The 15,669-nt window shown below is 37.9% G+C and overlaps 1 protein-coding gene across 1 annotated transcript in view; it reads right to left on the reverse strand.

The window, feature by feature from the left end:
• Positions 1-554: 554 nt before the first annotated feature.
• Positions 555-15,669, reverse strand: part of RPP30 (ribonuclease P/MRP subunit p30) — a 32,181-nt gene continuing 17,066 nt past the window's right edge. The window contains exons 7-11 of the mRNA XM_060102166.1: positions 8,445-8,561; positions 7,861-7,890; positions 7,446-7,483; positions 6,979-7,058; positions 555-3,485 (exon numbers count right to left, since the gene is read on the reverse strand). Of these exons, the coding sequence (XP_059958149.1) occupies positions 3,376-3,485; positions 6,979-7,058; positions 7,446-7,483; positions 7,861-7,890; positions 8,445-8,561 (375 nt within the window). The 3' untranslated portion in view covers positions 555-3,375. The remainder of the gene's footprint in view (positions 3,486-6,978; positions 7,059-7,445; positions 7,484-7,860; positions 7,891-8,444; positions 8,562-15,669) is intronic.

Here is a 15,669-nt window from a genome sequence, read left to right on the forward strand (position 1 = left end):
AAATGTACACTCACATGCCAATCTTTTAAAGAAAGGTCAAAGCCTATTCTTGGAAGTATGGCTCCACTGATGGGAGATCTACATTTGTTCTTGAGTTCCAGTCTCTTTAAAGAAGAAAAGTGATATTTCATTTAGCTTTGATTTGCATAATTAGTAATGTTGAGCATCTTTTCATGTGCCTATTGGCTATCGGTACATCTTCCAAAGACATACTGGACATTTTTCAGATCTTCTGCCCATTTTTATTTTATTCGTTTATTTATTTTTGGCTGCATTGGGTCTTCGTTGCTGCACGCGGGCTTTCTCTAGTTGTGGCAAGCGGGGGCTACTCTTGGTTGCGGTGCATGGGCTTATCATTGTGGTGGCTTCTCTTGCTGTGGAGCATGGGCTCTAGGCACTCAAGCTTCAGTAGTTGTGGCACGTGGGTTCCGTAGTTGTGGCTCACAGGCTCAGTAGTTGTGGCGCATGGGCTTAGTTGCTCTGCGGCATGTGGCATCTTCCCAGACCAGGGCCCAAACCCACGTCCCCTGCATTGGCAGGCTGATTCTTAACCACTGCACCACCAGGGAAGCCCCCTCTGCCCATTTTTAAATTGGGTTGTTTGGTTTTTGTTGTTGAGCTGTATGAGTTTTTTAATATATTTTGGCTATTAACCCCTCATCAGATATATGATTTTAAAACATCTTCCCATTCAGTAGGTAGTCTTTTTTTTTAACCTGTCAAAAACTTTTACATACACACACACACACACACACACATATATATGTATATTTCCAGATTCTTTTCCTTTATAGGTTATTACAAAATACTGATTATAGTTCCCTGTGCTATACAGTTGGTCCTTGTTGGTTGTCTTTTCGTTTTGTTGATAGTTTCTTTTGCTGTGCAGCTTTTTAGTTTTGCATTTGTTTCCCTTGCCTGAGGAGATATATGTGGAAAGATAATGCTAATACCTATGTCACGCCTGATAGCCTGTTAGAATGGCTATTATCAAAAGGCAAGAAATAAGAAATGTTATAGAGAGGATGTCAAGAAAAGGGAACCCTCATAGACTATTGGTAGGAATGTAAATTGGTCCAGTCACTAAGGAAAACACTATGGAGATTCTTCAAAAAGTTAAGAATAGAACTACCATATGATCCAGCTATTCTTCTTCTGGGAATTTATCCAAAGAATATGAAAGCACAAATTCGTAAATATATACATACTCCTATGTTCACTACAGCATTATTTATATAGCCAAGATATGGAAAAAACCTAAATGTCCATCAACAAATGAATGGATAAAGATGTGGTGTGTGTATACACACACACACACACACACACACACACACACACACACACATATATAAAATGGAATACTACTCAGCCATAAAGTTAGAGGAAATCTTGCCATTTGTGACACCACTGATGGACCTTGAGGGTATTAAGCTAAATGGGATAAGTCAGATAGAGAAAGACAAATACTATATGATTTCACTCTTATGTGGGGAAAAAAAAGAGAAAAAGAACAAACTAAATGAAACAAAAACAAACACATAGATAAAGAGAACAGAGTAGTTGTTACCAGAGGGGAAGGAGGGGAGGGGAGGAAAGCAAAAGGGGTAAGGAGTCAACTGTATGGTGATGGATGGAAACTTTTGCTGGCAAGCTGTAATGTACACGAGTTGAATTATAATGTATACACATAAAACAATGTTATAAACAATGTTACCTCAATTACAAGAAAAAAGAGAACTTATAAAGACTCTGGTAAAGCAATCCAAGTGCAGAATTTCCACTGGATCTCCTCTAAATCTACTTGTCTTGCTCACACCTATTTTGACAGTTCTTTTTAATGACTCATCTTTTTCAAACTTTTCAAAAGCATTAATTTTCCAGGGAACTCCTTTCTTTCCTCTCCTGGTTCATCAGTTTTTATAATTTTAAATTAACTTATATTAATTTTACAATGCTAAATACAATGGCATAAACAGACTTGTGAATAAACACACACCTAACTTTTGATGAATCCAAGTGAGGTGAAGGCAGAAGCAAGCTGGCACTCAAGGAAGTGGCAGACTCTGGGTGTGAGGGCTCAGAAGCAGTGGCCATGAGTTTTATGGAGGGAGTGTAGTAGGCTAATCCATCATATTGCTTAAGAAGAAGTAAAAAATGCTTTATTTTTAGAACCATGATGCTTAATATATATACTATAAAGAGAAATGAACATATACATGTATGTGTGAAATATTCTTATATTTGTATTTTGTCAAGGGTTTTTATTCTTGTTTATTTTTTTAAAATCAGGAGTGGACTTTAAATTTTATCAAATGTCTTACTGGCATCTATTAAGATGATTCTGATTTTTCTCATTTGACCTATTAATATGATAAAGTGTAGTACATTGAAAAGAACTAACAAATCCTTACATTTCTAGAATAAATCTCACCTGGTTATGGTATACTCTGTTTTACCAATATCTTATTTAAGGATCTAAATTCATAAGTGAGTTTAGTGTAAAGCTTTCTCTTTTTAAAATTATCTTTTCTCTGACTCTCAGAACAGTGTTCTTATCTTCATTTAAATGATTTTCTTAATATCAATATAGCATAAATGCAAATATTTACAAAAAAGGCTACTTCTACTTAATATAATGATCCTGCTATTAAAAATATTATTTCCAAAGTTGATTGAGTCCAGTGCTATGAGATTTTTACTATAGCAATTAGAAAAATCAATATTAGGTTTTCAGGGGCTTCCAGCTCAAAGGAATCCTATCTCAAGGACATCATGGAGGTAAGAACCAGCAAATGAAGAGGCCAAGTGTGATTTTACATGCACTTTCCCTTTCCTTCCACAAATTTGATAGCAATTCCTTTTAGAAAGGAATTGGACTTGATGACTATAATGAGAGGCTTAAAGCAAGAGTAGATCAACTAAAAGCCAACCCCTTAACGTAAGTTTTAAGAGTCCTCAAAATAACCACTTTTTGAGTAGTAAAATTAAAAAATAATAAGCCATGTATATCAAGTAAAGCTGAAAAGCATGAACTTTTAAATGAGCAAGAAACATTTTTACGGAGTCTCTTGAAATATTGAAACATCTTATTCAATTATACCTTCTTCCATTTATCACTTAACAGAAAGGATAAATGAACTAGTCTTTGCTTTTCTCTTAAAATATCTAAATTCATTATGGAGGCAGCCCTTTTTTTTTTTTTAAATGCTTTACTAGGTTTTGTTATTTTAATGGCTTAAATATAAGACTGCTTTTATAGACTACCGGTATCTAGCTCCAAGTGAAAATAGTGAATCATACGGAGGTTCTGTTTCTGTTGCGGCTGATGGATTCTCAAAAGGCAAAAGGGAGTGTTGACAGAGACGGGGACTCATTTCAGCTCTCACACTTGGCTTTCTTGCAGGCTGGAAGAGAATCATCATCTACTTCTGATGTCCGGGGTTTCTTCACCGTGGAAATAATTCCAAAAGCAGTTTTTCTAGTTTCTATAAGACAAACAAGGAAACCAAAGTGCCTGAAGTTAAGCCATGATTTCAAAAGAGGTGGTTTTAACAAGCATCCCCATGTTACTGTGACTTACAGCATGAGTAAATGATGAAACCATAATAGACTGCTATGAGTGTTGATGCCATTTACAGTCCTCACCTTTCCCCACCACCAGCTTCTAAAAATATCTGTATATTTTTAACATCTAGTTCATTCCAAAGGGACTACCCTAAGGGTAAAACTATAGGGCAGGTTATCTTTAATGGTCTGTCTGAGGCATCTTATGTAGCCAGAACCCAAGTTTCAGAGCTTGGTGCAGCACATGCTTAAAGTATGGTAGAAAGACAAATGAATTAAGACGGCAACTACAACAGTCTGCTTCCCTGGTTGTGTGTGTGCTCACTTCATTTTATAGCACAGACCATTCATTATCTGTGTCCCCCACTAGATCATGATTATACCTCTGAAGAATCAATTGTATGGCGAACATCCAACAATGCCTGGTTATTTAACAGGTGTTTAAGAAATACTTGTTGAGTGAATGAGGAATAACGCACATGGTTATTGATCTCTTATATATTGGTGACAATGAACAAAGAAGAATGGGAATTATTAAATGTTTAGGTCAGGTTGCTAGCAGAGTTCAACTTAAATGTAGCTAACTTCTGCTAAAAATTACTAAGGGGCCAGGCTCTGTGTCATCTACAGAGGATCTTAGGATGCGTAACACAGTGCTTCTTCCTACCACACACTGAGATAGCACATCAGGGGCAAATATAATAGGAATGGAGGCACCACAAGAAGTAACTCTGCCTGGATGAATCAGGAAGGTATCATGAAAGAAGTGATGCTAAGAATAGGGAAGAAGGAAAAGGAAAGGAGAGGAAAGTGTTCCTTTGCAAAGGCATAGAGAGAGAGAGGCAAGAAGAATCTAATATACTTAGGGGACAATATGGCCAGTGTAAAGGAGGAGCATGAAAAAATTAGGGGGAAACAAGGCTGGCACTTGTGAAGGGCCACAGTGCCGTGAAAAGAGATTTAAACTTAGTCCTTAGGAAACAGGGAAGGACTGGGGAGGAGAGAAAGAGAGACCCTTTGGAAACAAAGGAGATAAAAATCAAAAGGATTTAATAAACATAAATTTAGTTCAGAATTATTTCTTATTTCATGTACAAAAGTCAATTCTAAAAGTTAAACACTACCTTCTCATTTATCAGGATTAATTTACCAAGTCTACTAAATCCTTGCCAGTTATTTAAAAGCATTTTAATTTATAAAAGGGACAAAACTGCTCTCAAGGTCATTAAAATACCAACATAATCAGAGAACCTCAAAATAAACAGAAATTGCCCATGATTTCCAAAAAATGTTACATTTAGAGATGTCTATTTTATCACTATAAGTAAACATCTAAAAATCAGTAGAATGAATAAAAAATACAAAAATTAAATTGTGAGAATCAATACTTTGTAACAAAACAAAATGCATTAGTTTCAAAATTATATTAGTTCCATCTCAGAAATATTTTTTTTACATCACATGAACATTTACTTCTTAATCTAAGACAACGGATTATAAACCGTTGAAAAACAAGATTTTCATAATTATCAGATAAAGTAACTCTTTTAGATCTTGAACCTCTTTCCTCTGTCCCCTCCCCACAACCTCCTTAGAACTGCTATTCATTGGTTTCTAGAATCCCACAGGACCCATCTAACTGTGATGACTTGTAGCAAGCCTTCCAATGTAGAAGGCCAGGTACTGCGTGTCCCAAGTCTTCCGTTTTCCAGGTATCCATTCCTGCACTGTTTTCAACAATTGCTCTCGTGATAAGGTTTTCACACCCTCCAAGAATGAACCATCTTCTGGTAGTGCTTCAGTGTAGTGCTGTCCTTCTTAAATGTGGCACTCAGGATGATACAGATGCCAGCCAGGACTTATCAGTGCAGAGGATAATGATGACACTTCGAATCTTCCTGCCTCAGAATCTTGTATTTCTTCTAATATAACCTTAGGCTGAATTTGCAATCCTAGTAAATTGAATTTTGAAACTGCTGTCTCAAATTGATCCCAATGTCAACTAAAGTCAGGGTAATTACAACATCCTGTAGATGTGTTGTTAATTCTGCAGGGACAGCAGGCATAAACTAGGACTGTCCTGGGCACAACTAGAATGAATGGGAATGCTAAAGTCCACAAAGCTTCTTTTAGTTTAGCTTCTGTAAAAGCCTAGCTTTATATAACTTATTTTGAATAGCTGAGTTTTTTGAAGCACAGATCTTCACATTTTTCCCTACTAAATTTTCAAAATTAACTTCCCTTCCTTGTCTCAGTCTGTTTTAAACCACTAATTGTTATCCAAAATCTTGACGATTCCTTACGTTCATTTAAAATAGACAAAAATAATGGCAGAACTACCAGTGTGAACCACCTGTTCCCTAATTTCAAGAAAATCTTGATAAAGTTTTAATTAATTTGGTCATTCCCAGAGCTTATGTGATGGGTCTAGGCTATACAATACAACAATCTCAAACTAAAAATGTTGAAAACAAAAGCAAAATCATCTAATTCATGGTAATACAGTAACCAGTTCTACGAAGTGGAAATCAGATCACTAAAATCCAGACATAATACACAAGCCCTCAATAACCTAACTATTCATATACTAAATCACCCAGTTAATATGTAGCAACCAATTCTGAAGTTTAACATTCATCTGGGTAATATCAAGTCAATTGCTTCTTGACCACTGCCACTAGTGCTAAAAATTACAAAGAGAATGAAGATAAAACAGCAGATGAAAAGTATAAACTTTTTTCTTTTAAAAAGCCTCATTTTTATTCTCCAAAGTCCTAGCATATCAAACACTTCTAGTTCAATTTTCATCATCTAATGAATAAGAAATTCAGTGCCTTCAAGTAGTAAAATTAAGGTGAGGAGGAAGATATATATAAATAAAATGTGAGTAAAAAATGTGTAGTCTGTGCATAATTGAACAGGTAAACCAAAAATGAGAAAATAATCACAAGTTGTAATAAATGTGAAAAGTTATGATTTGAGTTTGTTAGCGGGATTTTAAAAAATGTATTTGGTGCTTTTGTGTTCCTCATAACTGGATTAACATATATTTTTCACCGTTCAGTTCTCTAAAACAGTGATTTTCAGCAGGGAAAGCACGTCCCTATGGAGGAAAAAGGGAGATTAGAAGCCTATCAAAATGCAGGCAGGGACACACATGCAGAACTGGAAAGAATGCATTCAATACTCATTTCTGGAAGGCAAACTATATTCATTCCACAAACTACAGAAAATAAAGCCTGAAGTAAAGGGCGAGAAAGCACTGATGGGTATGGCTAAACAGGTTCAGAAAAGATGATCCTAATGGAACTCTGAGGGGCAGGATAATGAAAGTAGATATGGCTCAACTGTTTCACAGAAATGACTGGCTCTTAACATGACCACTCAGTGTTTTTCTTGGAAGGACTTGCTCACCTCCGTGCAGAAGCACTGCTCGGCAGTTGGTGGACACTGCGGCCTTGGCGTCACTTTCCGACAGCCCAAACAGCAACCCTCTGGGGGGTCGTTAAAGATTTCAACCCAGTGTCAGCTGAGGACAGGAGACTAACAGAAACATAACTGACAATGCCAGTTCACCAGAGAGAGGCACTGAGAGAGACACTTTAATTCTATAGTTCTTAGTCCAAATGGAACAGGCATTTGAGAAAAGACTCATTTAACTCTAAGCTTTTATAGAGTCCTTCTTTCCCCCTTTTTCTATTTCACCCTTAATCCAGAAAACAAAAGGATGAAGTTTTCACAACCTGATATAATTTTGTTTTGAAGCTATTAATTGATAAATTTATAGTAAAAGGTTAAAAAAATCTTATTAAAGTATAACATCCCAAATTCCAAATTTCCTAAAAGAAAATTTCAATGACTTCTTACTCAGAAAAGGATACAAGTTTGCCACATCGTATGGGCCTCTTATTTCTAAAGGCTAAAATAAAATGAACAAAAAATAGATATGAAAGAAGTTATTCATAACATTTCAGTGACTTCATCTGCAGTAAATAGGATGCTTAAGTATCTAAAAACAAGGAAGTCAACTGCATAAATTTAAGTCCTTATAATTTTGACGGGTTACTTACATTTTTGAAAATATAAAAGATCCTTGAAAAGCATTTTGCAACAATTTAAAGGAAAAACTATTTATATAAACAAAAATTGAAGCCCCAAAGGAATGAAGGTAAATTTTACTCTTCAGCAATTACAATGAGAAAATGCAATTAAAAATGAAAACATGCAATAAACCTTTATTACATGACTAATTTAACTTGAAAAGGGAAAAAATAAAGTACTTAATGCCAGACTTACCCTTTCAGCAGCACTAGATATAATTACATTCTACGAAATAGAAAGTAATCAATATTAATCTTAGATAAATGTCAAAAAAATTGAAGTCTTATAATACAAGTAACCAGTAATCAAGTTTTAACATAAATACCAACTTCTTCTAAAGTTAAGGTAAATAAAGTGAAGGATGAAAGACCTCATGTCAAACTAAAGGCAGGCTAAAATAAGAAACAGAACAAGAAGCCTTCCCAACAGATCTTAGAAAAGATGCATTAGTTTAAAAAACTAGTTGAAAAGGTCATATAACCTTAATTCAACTCAGTGATGACAACTGTTATCTAGATGATTCTTTCACAGTAGGTAAACGGCCAATTCTTTACTGAAAGATAAAGACTTTCAACACAACTTTCCCCCCCTCATATTATTCTTCCCTAGGATATTTTTCTTTCTCTTAAAACTTGCAGAGCTCATTGAAATGGGAGAATTTGTTGCTGTGCCTTGAGAACTTTCTGCTTTAAGGAAATGGGGTCAGCTTGATAACCCCAGTATATTAATAATAATGAACTGCTAGGTTTGAAAAATATCCTAAAATTATGGAACCATACCTTTCCTTTGCAGACCTGCATTAAATTGAGGGCGTTGGAAATTGTGTATCTTCTCATTGTGGAGTCTTTGATAGCGGGGCTATAGACAAGTTCAAAGCCCACACCTCGGTCAATTGCCTTCACAGGAAATAAAGAAAATAAACTGTCAAAGCTAAACACACACTGTCTTACTTTATTTTCACTGAACTTCCCCCTCATCTCCCTCCTCACATCCCACCCCCGCACTGCCCACCTCCTGCATGTCCAGGTACAGCCTTGAATAAAGGCAGATTTGTGCCCGAATGGCACCATCTACGGGAGAAGAAAACATATCTGTGGCTCTGTCTCAACAGAGTTTATCTTAGCTGTGGGGAAGCTGACTTTGTATAAACAGGAATCATCAAGAGGCTGAGTAGAGCAACGTCCCAGTGGGGTGGCAGAAGGGCTACTACTCCATGAATTATCTAAAGGAAACCGGAGATGTGTTCCCTACATACAGGATAAACTGTTTGCAAACATAGTAAACCAAGTAATTTGGCCCAAGAATGAAGAGACAAAGAAATGAGCTGAAAAATGTCCAAAGAACAGGAGTGGAACACCTCTCGGGTAAGTCATTTATTATGTATATGTTGAAGGAAGAAACTAACGGGCCACAGTTGAGTGCCATGTGCTAGGCACTGTGCTAAGAGTCTTATGTATTTATTTAACCCCTACAATACCTTTAGAAGGCACTGTGGCAGAGACAGCTAACTGCCCCACTATCTCTTCTCTTCTCCCCTTTTTCTTTACTAACAGAGCCCCTGATCTGAAACGGGGCTCATGGATGCCCAGCAAAAAAGATGAAAGCAACCTGGGCCCTTGACAATTCTGCCCAGCTTACCAGACTAGCTTGGCCTTTTACGTGAGAAAAAGAAACTTCTTTCTTATTTAAGATGTTCTTAATAGGTAGGCATCCACAGGTAAGAAAACAGCCTGGAAGAAGTGGTAATGGGATCTACTACACTATGCAGTTTCCCTGATGAGTGATTCAAATCTTCATCCATTCACAACAGAGAGGTTTTTAAGCCAGCTGTGCATGGGAATGGGTGAGCAAAAGCTGACATGGTCCCCCTCTTGTAAGAGCTTCCAATTTAGTGGGGGAGACCATGAAATAATTACACAAAAATATAAAACTTCCACTGTGCTAAGTGCCATCAAGAAGTCTGGGAGTGGGTGAGGAAGGACTTAATCAAACGACTAGCAAAGAGAGGAGCACTTGCAGAGGGAGGGGGCAGTATGTGAAGAGGCTCTAGGGTTGGAGGAAGCACGTAGCATGTAGAGAAGGTCAAAGGCTGGAAAGGAGAGAATGAGGAGAGCCCTGTGGTGGGAGCGGGGGCTGAAGAGGATGGGAAGTGCCAAATGGAGACAATCTTAATAGCCACACGAAGCATCTAAGGATTTTCGTGTGGAGGGGATAATCAGAGTCAGGACGACAAAGTCGCTTGGTTGCAGTGGTCTTTCAAAGGAGCAAAGGGGGAAAAGCAGGCAAAGACCAGGCAGTATGGTCCAAGCCTCTGCCTGGCAAACAATATTCTATTTATTACCCAGAGGATGAGTTGGGACTGGCCCAGCTGTGACTGCTGGAGGTCTACTCCTGAGTGTTACAAGAACTGGAAAAACCTGTCTTCTTCAGATCTGGCAGTCCACCTTGATTTAATTCACATGTACTGGCAGATTCCTTCCACTTGCCCTTCCTGAACACAGACTTTTCTTCCGCCCCACCCTGCAATCTTCCCTTTCCTTAACTTTTCTGCCTGCCTTGAGGTGCCCAGAGTTTTAGATTTCCCTATATATCTGATATTAGTTTAATTAGCATTTACATGCTATTTTCCACACTGCAACCTCCCCCTCTCCCCTTTTCAGACAACTTTTTCCTGCCTCCAATTCTTTGGCTTGTGTTAATTATATCTGGGAATGATGTCTGTTATGATACTCTTTGTGCCATAAATATATACCTCATTCGCCCTAACTTGTACACTTGAGAGCTGGTATCATGATACTTCTCTGTAACACAGAACTGTCTTTTATACAAAAAGCATTTAATATATTTATATTCTGAGTGAATAAATAGTAGCTTATGGAAAAGAGGTCATGTGATAATGCTGTTCACTATGGATTATCCATCACAAAAGAAACCAGGGTTAACTTGGCAAACTGAAATTCACAGATAAACCAAAACATGTCCTTTAACCGTAGTCTCAACTATCCCCCTGGCTATTTCTCTTACCAAAACTACTAATTAGCCAAAGAGGCTTACTTACAGGTATTTCTTTTCCTCATCCCTCTAGTTGCTGAACTAAAACACAAGTCGGTAGGATGGAGAAGAGGGGACATAAAAGATGTGGATGACACACAGAACTAGGTGAACAGGTCCCAAAGGATTCTGGAAAATTTGCTGCCCGCCCCCCTTGGGGACCAGATCAAAATACAAACTCCTTTTTTGCGGGGGGTGGAGAGGGTTAGATGGACATAATTATCCACTTATTTTTATTTATTTATTTTTTTTGCGGTATGCAGGCCTCTCACTGTTGTGGCCTCTCCTGTTGCGGAGCACAGGCTCCGGACGCGCAGGCTCAGCTGCCATGGCTCACGGGCCCAGCCGCTCCGCGGCATGTGGGATCTTCCCGGACCGGGGCATGAACCCGTGTCCCCTGTATCGGCAGGCGGACTCTCAACCACTGCGCCACCAGGGAAGCCCCACTTGATTATTTTTAAAGAAAAAAGTTCTGATTCCGATCTTAGTACATTAATCAAATTCACTTTCAAGCTGAAAACTCTCAGAGAAGCTGAAGATAATGTGCTACTGAAGGTTGTGAACATTTCTTTCATAACACCTTATTTAAAAATTTTAGATATATGAAATACAGACTCATTACCTGAGCTCCTGCTTCTAAGACCATTTTAACATAAATTGCCTTAAGCTCATCAACTGATTGTTCATAACAGCCTTTTCATAAAGAATGCCAGTGCCCGCCTGATTGGCTTTTGTTTGCATCTCTGACCAAAGGTTCTGGAATAGGCAGATGATTTCTTTACTAATGAGAAATAAGTCATAATGATCCTACAAACCAAGAACAGGTGTGTGATATTTGAAAAGAGATGGTGGTGGTAAAGTTCCAAGAACTAAGCAAAGCTTAAGAGAGAAAGGAAATAGGGTGTTGATTGCTGGGACAATATACAGATTCCCTGTTAATTTCATAAAAATTAGTTCTTTATTGAATTCGAAAGGATGATACTGTTGGTGTCATTCCTGGTATCATTCTTTGAGATAGGTAACTTGTTCACATGATTCACAAATCAAGTAACATAAGAAAGCAATAAAAAGTCTTCACTGTATCTCTGCTCCCACTTGTCCCACCCACACCTCCCATAATCACTTTCACTAACTTCGTGTCTTTTTCCAGAGTTTCTTCATATAGATACAAGCAAATATGAATATATATTATTATTTTTCCTCTTTCTTACCCCAAAGGTAGCCTACTACTACATTCTGGTTCTGACTTGAAGGGTTTTCCACGTCAGCTCCTAACTTCAGCATTGCTTTACAGCTGCAGAGTACTCCACTGCAGAGGTATGGCATTTACCCAAGCCTCTACTGATAGATTTTGGGTCGTTCCAGTCTACCTGTAGAATAAACACTAATTTTTTAGTGTTTTGGGGACAGCTGGATATTATGGGTTCAATTGTTGACCCCCATAAAAGGTTATGTTGGGGTCCTAATCCTCAGTACCTTAGGATGTAACCTTAATTGGAAATAGCATCATTGTAGATGTAATTAGTTAAGATGAGGTCACACTGGGATAGGGCGGACCCCTAATCCAGTAAGACTGGTGTCCTTTATAAGATGATGGCCATGTGAAGACAGACAGGGAGAAAGAACATGTTGTAAAAACAGAGGTAGAGATCAGAGTTAGGCAGTTGCAAGCCAAGGACCACTAAAGATTGTCAGCAAACCATCAAAAGCTAGGAAGAGACAAAGAAGGATTCCCCTAAGGCTTCAGAGGGACCATAACCCCAATAATGTCCTGATTTCAGACTCCCAGTCTCCAGAACTGTGACCCATACACTTCTGTTAGTTTAAGCCACCCCATTTGTGGTACTTTGTTATGGTAGCCCCAGGAAACTAATACACTAGGTCAGAGGGTAAAGCATTTATAGTTTTCATAGTTGTTGCCAAATTACCCACTGCCCCATAAGGATCGTTCCAATTACACTGCTACAGTCAAAGTATGAGCATGCCTGCTTTCCCACAGCCTCACAAAAGTATACCATCCAACTTCTGGGTTTGTGCCAATCAGATAGGTGATTTTAATGTGAATTTCTCTTAGCATGATGAATTTAAGCATCTTTTCATTTGTTAAAAGGCCATTTGTATTTCCTTTCCTGTGAAATGTCTTTTCCATATTCTTAATCCATTTTTTTGGATTGATCATCTCTCTCTCTCTTTTTTTTTTTTAACCATATCAACTTCTAGGAGCTCTTTATATATTACAGAGATTAGTCACCTATGATATAAGTGAAACTATTTCTACCAGTCTGTCATTAGTCCTTTTAACTTTGTTTCTGATGGATTTTTTTTTTTTGGCCACACAATTTTTTGATACTGACAGGTTTGCTGGCACTGCTCCAAGTGTTGGATCAATGAAGTACTTAACATAGTTCGGTTCACAATATGTGTGATGAAAAATAACGTTTATAGAGCACTCACACCCAACTCAAGGATGTATGGTAAGATTCCTGGAACAACCTCACTGCTTCAGATACTAGTTACTGTATTTCTCTCAGTGGGGACTAACTGGATCAGGAAGACAGAAATGGATTAGGGTTAAAGGAAATGCTGAGGGGAAAACATTGGAAAGAGAGCATAAAACATACAATCATTGGAAATGGCTCAATAAACTTGAAGTTATTGTTGAATGGCACTAACACTGTTAAAAAAATCAAAGGGAAGGTGAAGATACGTGCTGATTAAAAAAATTCTTCTCAAAACCTGAATTCATAAAGATCACGTTTTAAAATATGAAATTATTCTGTGCTTAACAAAGAGCTCTGCTGTAAAGTAATTTTAAATAGCATTTCCCAGTGGGAAATGACAGCAGATTTAGAATCAAAGCTTAAGTACAAATCCCAAGTCAACCTTTGAGAGAGACACGTACCTGTTGTGAGCCACAAGCTACCTGAGTCTCAATGCCATCACCTGCATCACAGAAGTAATTCACATCTACCCCACCCTAAAGCTGCTGGGCTAGAGCAGGTGTGAAAGTGCTTAAGCCTTAAAATGCTAAATAATTAGAAGCCATCTGGCTATCCAAGAAGAGGAGCTGAATTCAACTTTTTTGAAACCCAACTATTACATGATAAAATGATTCCCATACAACTTACTTAAGGCTCCAGAGGAGGTTTGTAGGAGATTTTAGAGGAAATTAACATAATTGAAATTATGGTGCCGTAAGCATGTGGTGAAAATAACAAAAGGATTGAGAGCTGAAAGTTATACATAAGGAGTGCTTTGGTATGTTTTAGCTCCTGGGCCCTCCTTTATAATCCCAACCTTTTTTTTTTTTTTTATAACTTTGTTGAGGGATCATTGACACACAGAATGCATATATTTAAAGTCTACAATGTGATGATTTGATATACATATACTCTACATTGTAGAATGATTACTGAGATCAAGAAAATTAACACATCCACCACCTGACATAGTTAACCTTTTTTTTGTTTTTTGTTTTTGTGTGTGTGGTGATTGTGGTGACAGTGCCTAGGATACTCTCTCAACTACTTTTGAGTTACAGTACTGGACTATTAACTACAGTCACCCACGCTGTACATTAGAGCCTCAGAACTTGTTCTTTTTTTAAGTGAAAATCTATACCCTTTGACCTAAAATCCCAACCTTCTGAGCTGACAATTCTCACATGGCTTATGGCCTCTAGGTTAAAGGCTAATGAATTAAATATCTTCATGCTCCTATTTTTCACCACCCCATCCAAATTAAGATCTGTGCTCAATACAGTGATCCTTATAAAGCCAACCTATCCATTTTTCATGGCCAAAGACAAGTTCATTCCCAGGGCCAAAAGAGCATGCAAGGACCAAGACTTAAGACTGAACTGTTGCCCACATTCACTCCATCCTCTATACTTTCATGGTGAATATATTTCCATACTTTAATCATACAGCTCCATATCCACAATAGATATTACTAGGTACAAATAATATACACATACCTATACAACTACTATTATTTACCCTGAACAATAAGGTGGACACCTTTTATTTTATGCTTCTAGCTTTTAATTTAATTTTAATTAATTTAACTTTTAATTCTAGTTTCTCTTAAATAAAAAAGAGGTGAATGAATTAATAGGGACTCTTCTGCTTCCTGACCAATTCACACTGCAGCCTACTTCTACACTAGACGAGGGCTAAAAATAATCCTGCACAGCCTTCCCTCTACTCCATCATCTAGTTTTTATTAAACAACATATGTAAAATGTTCATACCAGATTTTTTAAAAAGCAGACACTGTGTTAAATACTGCCTATCCCTCTCACTTGTCAAATTTTTACTTTTCAGAATTCTTAAATTGAAAAATGTGGGAATGAAGCCAAAAATATCCATCAAAAAATAGCACCTTCAGGAACTTACAGATGGAATCAGAAGGTGGGCTGTCCTAGTGCTGCCGCCTCCAGTGCATCTTCTCCTCACGCCGCCCCAATGCCCCACTCCACTCACAGTGAATGCTGCCTGCCAAGCCTGACAACCAGCTAAGGACTAACGGTTCACAGGATTTGGCTGTGTTCCCCAAGCTGTACCCAGACATGCAAAATTAGACATATACTCGTTCAATTGACAGATTTTAGGGAAGATCTCTTATAGGCAAGGTATTTGGGTAATTAAAAAAGGACCATGACACAGCTCTCTAGAAGCTCACAAGCTGGGTTGGACAGCAGGGCACATTCCTAAGAAACCAATCAAAAGACGAAGCCAAAACCGCCACTGGGCAGCTTATCACTGTTGTGGGACATGAGGAATTATGTGCTGTGCACTGCTGTCCATTCCATGGACTTGGCCTTAGCATCACATGCCACTACCTCCCCCCAGCCAAGGACACAGTATCGTATGTGGGTTTACTCAGGCAAAGCCGTCTAGAAAATGGCCTTCCTAGTTCATTAAGGTGAAGAGAAAAGTAAAAAAGTTGTAA

Source organism: Mesoplodon densirostris, chromosome 1, assembly GCF_025265405.1.
Source record: "Mesoplodon densirostris isolate mMesDen1 chromosome 1, mMesDen1 primary haplotype, whole genome shotgun sequence".
NCBI lineage: Eukaryota > Metazoa > Chordata > Mammalia > Artiodactyla > Ziphiidae > Mesoplodon > Mesoplodon densirostris.